Source organism: Alligator sinensis, unplaced genomic scaffold (assembly GCF_000455745.1).
Source record: "Alligator sinensis unplaced genomic scaffold, ASM45574v1 scaffold398_1, whole genome shotgun sequence".
In the NCBI taxonomy this organism is placed as follows: Eukaryota; Metazoa; Chordata; order Crocodylia; family Alligatoridae; genus Alligator; species Alligator sinensis.
The window spans coordinates 463,522-472,797 of record NW_005842708.1 but is presented as its reverse complement, the minus strand read 5'-3'; the positions used below and the strand labels follow the sequence as shown (position 1 = coordinate 472,797).

At 48.2% G+C, this 9,276-nt stretch overlaps 1 protein-coding gene across 9 annotated transcripts in view; it reads right to left on the bottom strand.

The window, feature by feature from the left end:
• Positions 1-2,531: 2,531 nt before the first annotated feature.
• Positions 2,532-9,276, bottom strand: part of TLDC2 (TBC/LysM-associated domain containing 2) — a 115,596-nt gene continuing 108,851 nt past the window's right edge. For 6 of the 9 annotated variants that reach the window (XM_025216086.1, XM_025216078.1, XM_025216079.1 and 3 more), the window contains one exon: positions 6,508-7,739. In XM_025216086.1, coding sequence (XP_025071871.1) covers positions 7,604-7,739 — 136 coding nt within the window. In that variant the 3' untranslated portion in view covers positions 6,508-7,603. Of the gene's footprint in view, positions 3,102-6,507; positions 7,740-9,276 lie in introns of those variants that run through there. The other 3 variants (XM_025216080.1, XM_025216082.1, XM_025216085.1) reach the window with 1 other exon arrangement.

Sequence of the window (9,276 nt, the reverse complement as noted above, 5' to 3'; positions counted from 1 at the left end):
TGCAATGGCAAACAATCTATTCCATGCCATGTTATCTGGCAATGAAGCTGCACTACTAACTGGCAACTGAGGAAAAAGGGTGGAGGCTATACCTTCTTCTGGAAGAGGAAACCAGCCCAGAAAAGATGTGTTCATGGCATCAACTTCGCCATCAAGAATCAGCTTTTCAATCAACTTATGGAGCTCCCAGTGGGCATTAACAAACATCTTATGACCCACCATCTTAAGCTCAGCAACAACCAGTACACTATTGTCATCAGCGCATACTCCCCAATCATGATCTCTGGAAAGACACCAAGATCCAGGTCTACAATGTAGTTATCATCCCCACTTTCTTCTATGGGTATGAAATGTGGGTGGGTGACCTGCTGTCATTATCTCAAGATCCTGAAGAAGTATCATCAATGATACAAGAAAATCCTCCACATCAAATGGTAAGATCACCATAGAAATGCCAGCATCTTTGCTGAAGCCAATGCTACCAGCATTGAGTTGATAATACACAAGCATGAACTTCACTGTGTGTGGATGCCCAACACAGGACATTGTGTGTGGATGCCCGATTTTCAACTCCAAAACCAAGTGCTCTATTCCCAGCTTAAACCCTGAGATCTCATAGTGGCCAAAGGAAAAGCTACAGTGACACACAGAAGGCATATCTCAAGAGAACAGATGCCAAAGTCAAGAGCTGGGAGGAGCTGGTTACTGACCAACTCCAATGGAACTGCAATCTCAATAAAACCAAGGTCCATTTTGAGATAAAGTGTCTTGCCCTTGAAGCGGAGAAGAGAGAGTGGAGGCGGGGAAAGGAGAGAAATCCTGGCCTTATGGCCTACTCTCTGCTGCAGAAAAACCTGCAACTTCTGAGGACGGATCTATGGCTTAAGGATTGGATTCTTAAGTCACCTCTTAACCTAGAAGTGAGCCATGGTGGAGATCGTCCTCAAATTGAGGGATTGCTGATGATGACCTTGTAACTGGCCAGCATCAGTCTGCAGCACTTAACAATTCCATGGCATGTTACCAGCACCATGTCAAAGACCAGCCTTCTGGATCCTTTCAACATCCATTAAGACCAGATGGATGCCACCACTTCAGCATCATCCACCTCATCAGGTGCATCACCAACTGGGTGTTCAAGCCTGCTTTCCATTTGAGGCAATGAAGAGAGCCAGGGGGCACTCTGGTCAAGCCACTGCAACCAAGCCATGTTTCAGCCGATTGCTGCAGAGATGGCAGCTCAGGGACACTGCTGGAACTGGCAGCAGTGCATGGCCAATCTGTTTCTTCTGTGACCCAGGAGCCCAGAAGAACTCACCCACTCTATTTTCACATGAGGAAGTGAAGGCCTACCTTACTCCCTTCTGGGACAGCAACAACAGTGGGATGAGACTGACATTTGAGTGGGCCAACTCAGTTGCCTCACCATCACACCAGGCTTTGCTAAAGTCTCATCCCAACTCATAGTCCCTATCTCTCTGTTTCCCCACTGGCTGCTTGTGACAGTCACAGGCATCAATGACACATCACGGCCTTCCTCCCAGCACCCTGTGACCAGTGGCCAGATGTGCCCACAGTAGTCTGGAGCCCAGGGTATATGGTATCATGCTCCTCAGCCATGTCAGCTTAGGTGGTAGTGTTCAAATGAAAAAGGTTGCGGATACACCTTTCTATATCCTTCACTATGCTGGCTTGGACTTCTGGGGAGCTGCTAGATGGCACATGAGCTTCAGGAAGTTGTTGAATGTCTGAAGGTTCTGGCAGGTGCCATACTCCTGGGACTCAGACTCCATCCTGTGCTCTCAGGGATCTGAGCAAAATGGACCATGCACTCCAGCACACAGGGCTGGTGGGAGGGAACTGGGGGGGGTCCCCTTGGCAGCCAGCCACTCAGCATTTTCCTCTGTGAACTGGGAATCTTGGGGCAACACTGGAGACTTGCCCACTGCAAGGCATACTGGGATGGGTGTTCTCCCTGCACCCCTGGCAGCAGAACAACAGCTCTTCAGGCTGCTGCTTGCGGTGGATGTACATCTGTACAAATATGACCGGTAATATTTCTGAACCATGTACAAACCAGTGACACTGGGAACAATCCAGTTGTTATATTTATCCTCTGCTTCCTGCTCTGCTATTCAATTAATATGCAGAAGCAGAAGTGCTTGAGAGGTGGGGTTGTACTGTTCCTCCTTTTTAAGTGTCCCACCAATGATTCTGACCTATATGTGTATATGTAATGATCATTTTTAAGTCTTTACTGACTTGAAAGCACATCTGTTACAAAGACTTGAATGAACTGCTTGTACCTGATGTCAGGTTGAGTGATTCCAGAAATTGAATTTTTTTCACTGTCCCCTTCCTTGAACAGACTAATGCACTCCTTCCAGAATGTCACTTCAAGTTAATTGCTCTTTTAAAAACTATTCTAAAAAGAGCACTTTACTGTTAAAATATTTTGTGTAAAAGAGTCTTACGCTGTAGAAAAGTACTCTTCACTTTTGAAAGAGAGGCGCTCAGATGTTAACCTTTGAAGTGGAGTGTTTATTTTTTCAGCGAAGTTAAACTGACAACCTGAATGTAATAGGGGAAAAAAACAAACCCGGTGAACAGGTATTTTAATACAATTTCTTAAATGGAATCATGGGGTGGACTTTATATTAAAAACCAAGTCCAGTCATCAAGAGCAAACAAGAAAAACGTGCAGACAAAACACATACATTCTTCAGGAACAAACCTTCCTAGCCAGAGCAAACCTATGTTTTTTTACCTAATGACATGAACCCAGTGTTGAATTCCTTTATTTCATGAATTTGCTGAGATGCCCCTAATCTTAAGGAAGATCATATGAAAGAGATATTTGCTCTATTCTCACTCTCTAATGTGGAGCAGGAGAGACATTTAGATTGGAGTCAGTCCAGGTTTAAGATACCATGGAGGGATATAAGTGTTCAGGCCAAGGAAGAGTCCTGCTGCATGTTATCTTGTCTCAGCACATGACACTGCAGCCACAATAGCAGCAGGTTTCTAGATCAGCCAGAAGGTAGGCCTGTTGCTGACAATCTGCCACAATAGTGATGCTGCTTTGAGCCATTGTACAACTCCTGTGAGGGGATAAAAAGCCAAAGTTTAAAATAAGTTTAAATGAAGATTTAGATGAAAACCCAGCAGCATTTTACTAATTCATTTTGCTGGTAAGGATTGTGAAATGTGGCCCAAAGACATGGAAAGTACACCTGAGGACTAGGGGAAAGGATGTTATTGAGCAAGTACATACTAGTTGAGGGGAAAGGTTGCATGGTTCATGCCAGCTCTAGCAGACAAACTAGTTCTGGTGTCTCTCCCACTGTGACCATCTGAAATGCAGATGAGAGTGCCATGCCATGTGAGTGTGGGCTGAGCAGACTGTGAGCTTCTGGTGCTTGAGACGGATGAAGACGTTTCTGTAGCAGTGGTCTCCAACCTTTCACTTTGGGAATTGAAAAGGAACTCAAGATCTACCTTCCCCCCCAGCCCAGCAGGTAAGTTTGTGGGGAGGGGAGGGGGAAGAGGAAAGGGCCGTGGGGTGCGGGGGCGTGGAGTAGATGGAGGCCCCAACTCTAGCCCCCACTCCCTTCCTCACTGCTGGGGCCTCAATCTGCCCCCACCCCCAGTGGCGGTGAGAGAGGTAGCACAACTGGTGCGGGGCAGGGGACAGAGCCGCAAGTGGATCATCCAGGGGACATGGGGAGGGGGAGGCACGCAGCCCAGGAGGCCATGGGGAGGCACATGCCCCTGGATCTGCCTGTCGGGCAGGATGGGTCCTGCATTTGGTGGGGGAGGGAGCATTTGCCTCCCTTGCCACCATCTGTGTGCGGCAGAGGCGGCTCCTGGTATGGGGTGGCTTTTGTGCTCTGAACCCTGCTGCACATGCCCCCTGGGCCTCTGCTCCTTCCCTCTCCCAACGACTGACTTGCTGGGCAGGTCTGTAGATACCACTACTCTGTAGTGGTAGCTACTCTTATCTTCTTTCTCTCTCAGTGTCGCGAACCCACTCCCTCCCCTTCCTCCACCCCGCCTTCCCTCCCCACCAGGCTTAGGTGGCTCACACTGTATTTTCTGTAACCTAGTTGCGTTCCCCTCATCACCCCCATCCCTCTAATGTTAGTCCCTTGCTCGGGCAATTTGTATTTCCCTACCGGCTTTGTCATCTTTTTGGATTCACAATCCTAAACATCTACTAATAAAATTCAATCTCATACTTTGTCAAATGTAGGGTGTATATTTTCTTTCCCATGTTTTATTCTATCCACTTGAATTTTCAACTTCGCTTAAATCTATTTAAAGCAGACAGCAGCATGCTGACCAACAAGGCTGCAGCTGTCAGCTTGCTAGAAGGTCTTTTGCAGCTACCAGAATATGAACTGCTTATACACCAGTGCCCATTTGCGGGGTTTGGCAGATAATTCCCCAAGAAGGGCTACAAACTTTCAATAATAAATCTGTGTGTGAGGGCTTACAGACCTTGGCTCTGCTAAAGGCCAAACTTTGTAGCAGAACCAACAATGACCTGAAGCAGACAGCTCTTGACATCTCTGGTTATTGCTCATTATCTAGACATAGGTTTGCTCTGGCTAGGGAGGTTAATTCCTTAAGAATGCACGTGTTGTATTTTCTGCATGGGTTTTTTTTGTCTGCACTTGATCGGGTCTGTAATGCCCAGGCTAAATGACTCTCAGAAATGGGCTGGTAGCCCATAGTTAGTACATGGATCTGAATGTCTCCATAAGAAAGGCAGAGAAAAGTTGACCTAGTGTCTTATTAAATGTATTTATTACAGAAATGCCTAAGCACCAGTCCAGAATGTAGCCCTGTTGAGCAAGGCATTGTATTGACACAAGAGTAATAGAATGTCCCTGCACTAACAGGTACCCAGTCAAAGTAAGGTGACAAGCTGGGTGAGTATAATGTTAGACCATATCAGTAGAATGAACAGTTGGATGGCAGCAAATGGCATGGTAGTACAGTGGCTCATTTTGGGAATTGAGAGAAGATCTGATTAGTTAGGAGGGGATCAGTTAAACGGAAAGAAAAAAGGAAGTGGGTGGACATTAGGGAAGAGGAGAGCAGGAGGGAGAAGGTGTGGAGTGAAGCTGAGTGAATGTACTGACAGGAAGGGTGCTGTGAAGCTTGGAAGGAACATCTAATTGGCACAAGGCAGACAGCATAGTCATTGCTGTAGAGAATGCTCAGAATGGCCAAAGGTCCCTACTTCAGTGGCTTCTGCAGCTGTGCTGACCATGGGACGCTTTGGTTGGCTCCTCTCTAATTATTTCTCAAGGTCCTACAGTGTAGGGCAGTGGTGCTCAACTGTGTGGTCCCATGGGCTGGATAAGTGGTGCAGGACCAGTCCACAGGCTAGATCCCATGGATTGGGTTGGCCTGTTGGCCATATCCAGTGTGGGGTTGGCATGTGGGGCAGTATATGGGTGCAAACTGACACAGAACTGTGTCATTTGACCCAAGGGGTTCTCCACAGGTCCAGATTTGAGGGCATGGAGGCTGTGGCAGCATGAATTGTTGCAGCTGTGGATGCCACCGCAACTGACACTGCCACAGTTCCCTGCCCCCAAATTTCTGGAGCTGTGGGGCTGGATGACATGGGCTGGATGACATGACTCCATGGGCTGAAAGCTAAGCATCACTGGCATAGGGCAAGGAAGGGGCTATCTTAATTCTGATGCTCCTGTGTGCATGTAGGGGGGTGGTGGTCCTCACAGCACAGGTGTGGATCCAGGAAGCTGCAAGGGAGGAAGGGGTGGGGGGGAGAAACATGGCCCAGGTGGACCTCTATTTTCGCCTTCAGTGCAGCACGTACTTCAGTTTATACATGCAATTTTCGAAAGTTCAGGAGTTACTGCAGCCTGATACTAGTCATTAGGGGTGTGCAAAGTGGGCCCTATTTAATTTGGATTTGGATTCAGCCCAAATCAGGGACAGAGATTTGAATCGTTGACTTGGATCACTGTCCCTGATTCGATTCAGCCGAATCTGAATCTGAAGATTCAATGCTGATTCAGAGAATCAGCAATTCAGACATAGACACAGATTTTAAAGGTATTTCTATATACCTCGAGGTACCAGCACAGCTTGTGAATGCTGAGATGCTGGGGCAGATGTAGTGTCCCACAAGAGTGTGGGGGGCCCTCCACATGCTTGGTGGCGAACCTGGAAGTGGACCAGAAGTACTTCCAGTCCACTTCTGGATCCACCAGGGAGCGCACAGGGCGCCCCCCCCCGCAAGCCCCCCTGCGCACTCCCCGGAAGTGCTTCTGGTCAACTTCTGGGTCTGCTGCCAAGCACTCTGGGAAACCCCCCACGCTTCTGGGGGACACTCCATGCCCCGCAGCAGCTCAGCATTCATGAGCTGCCTGCTACCTAGAGGTATGTAGAAAAAACATTTAAAGCTGTGTCTATGTCTGAATTGCCGAATCTTTCTGAATCTCTCCAAATTGATTTGGAGGGCTCCGATTCGATTCAGAAAGATTAAAGGGTCCTCTGATTTGCTTCGGAGATTCAGCCACCGAATCAGGCCAAATATCCGCCAAATCGAATCAGGGACTGAAGCTTTGCACAGCCCTACTGGTCATCTGCTCTGCTGGCTGGCTGGTATTTTTACTATGTGTTTTTAAAGATACCAGGCAGGACAGAGTGCCAAATGGAAGGGGAGTAGCAAGGTATCTCTAACTGGATATTACTATAACAGAGACTGAAGTGTAGTGCTCATACAAATGAGAGGAACTAGCCTGAATTGTATAAGGACATGCCCTATCATCTGTTCCAGGGCTTTCTTTTAGGGACACCCTCCCAGCTGCAGCCCTCTCCCTCTGGCTGAAATCTGGGGAGACATATGCAGTACCTGCTGTGTGCTGTGGTGGACAGGCTGGTCAAAGGACATCCATCTATAGCTTACCATTGTCATAATGCCTTCTGTGGGAGTGACAGCAAAGGCAAGCATCAAAGATCACTCTAGCTGGGCTGAGCCCTCCGTGTTGGGCAATTCACTTGGTTCAGAATTCAGCAACCCACCTGGCCACTGTGGATGTATTGGCTCAATTTATTATCCTCTAGACCATCTTCCCAATGAACAATTCTGCATGGCATCATCCAGCTCCTCCAGTTGTGACCTCCCTGTAACAGCTGGCACAATGAAACTAATTGCAGAAGCCACCCAAAACTTCTGAAGGCACCAGGGAGCAGAACTGCCCCATCACTGCCCATGCCACAGAACTGGGCCTTTCACCCAGCATAGACCAAGATCAGTGCATGCTCAGCAAATGATGTGAGCCTCTGCAAAGCAGGATCCCATTCATTTTTCCAGGCTAAAGAACTCAAGAGAAAGGAGGACAAGCGATGGTTATAGAGGGGATAAACAGAGAGACAGCAGCAGTGTCTGTGAAGCCAGGCTGCCTTCCCTTGCCATTGCATGGGACAGGCAGCAGGGTTCTGCTTTCCAGGACAGTTTCCAGAGGTTGCTGGGGAACAACTAAGAGAAAAACACTGGTAAAAAGCAGTTTGTTATTTTTAGGTGCCAAACAAGGGAGAGTCCAAGGACTGGCCTTGCAGCTTAGGGCAGGGCCCACACTTCCAGGTCCTGAATAAAAAACTCTTCCTGGTGTGATAGTGTCTCGTTGTTGAAAGTCTCACAGGGGCAGCTTCCTCCACGGTACAAATCCCCATCCAGCCACAGCCCAAATTTGCCACTGAAAGAGAAGGCAAGATTTGAGAGACATATCTGAGAGAAGGGATCTATCCAGGGGCCTCTGGCAGGACAGGTGGCTGGGTGCTCTCTGCCTGTTAGCTAATAAGGGTTCCCCTCCTTTCTCTTCTACTTTGTAAGGGTGAAGAGCGGGCTGGATCCTCCCAAGCTAACAGTGTGCTCAACTCTCAGCCACTGCAGTGACAGTGGGGTGTTCCAGTTCTCAGATCGTACCCAGTATATACACTGTGTTCCTTTATGGTTCCTTCCCTCAAAGGCTCTCCAAACACTTAAGGAGCATGGAAGAAGGATCACAGATCCACTCCATCCAGTTCTACCTGCACACTGCTGTGGAGGGGAAAGATTGCACAGGGTCTCTGAGATTCCCTGGAGGCACATGGGCAGCATAGGAGCCCCTGGTTCTGGATGGGGGATAGGGACATGGGAAGGGGCAGAGTCCAGTCTAGCTCACAGCCCTCTTCCTTGCAGCCTGCATGCATTCAGTGCAGGGTCACTCAGAGCCAGTGAGAAGTACAGAGTGTAACAGTCACTTCCCAGAGCACAGTGGCATTTTATATAGTTTTGTATCTGAACAAACAGGCACAAAGACGTCAAATAACTTGTTCATGGTCCTGCAAGAGGCCAGGACAGAGCCAAAAGGCCTGACTCCCAGCCCCTTGCTCTAGGGCTCAGCAATCACATTTCCGCACAGGATATAAACAAGCTGAGCTAGAAGCAGAGAATAGTGGCTCTAGGATAAGCAGCTCAGGTGTGGGAGGGCCTTGAAGAGGCTTTTCTCTGTATTAATAACTTGGAGTGGGTGATCACTGCTAGAGTGTTTGTCTAGTGCCTGGTGTGTGTTTGGGATTCTTTCCCTCACCCCTCGTGGTGTGTGATTACTTTTTTTTCTTTCTTGTTCTACACCTCTCTCTCTCTCTCTCTCTCTTTGTTCTTTTCTTTTCTTTCCCCTTCTGGAGTGGCTGAGTGACAGGACTTGCGCTGGGTGGCGCTGGTTTAGGTAACTGAGGAGTGGACCTAGGATAGGCAGGAGGGCTGTGTGAAACAGCAGCGTTCTGCTTCGACTTCTGTTCAACGTTTTGACAGAACAGTGTTTCGTTTTGAGTTCCATTTCATTTTAAAAGCACGGGTCCATTCTGTTTTGTCGAAATGGTTTCACTGTTTTGATGCTGTCTCGACGTTCCATGCATAGGCTATAATGGGGAAGCACAAAACAGCCTATAACTTTGTCATTTCTTGCCTGATTCTGATGAAAATGCAGGGATGGTAGCCCCTCCTGAGGGCATGAAGCTTGCCAAGTTTCAAGAAGATAGGTTTCATAGATTTCATAGACATCAGGGCTGGGAGGGACCTCAGAAGATCATCGAGTCCAGCCCCCCGCCCAAAGGGCAGGAAGTCAGCTGGGGTCATAGGATCCCAGCAAGATAAGCATCCAGTTTCATCTTGAAGGTGTTCAATGAAGGCGCTTGAACCACCTCCGGTGCCAGGCTGTTCCAGACCTTGGGGGCTCGGACAGTAAAGAA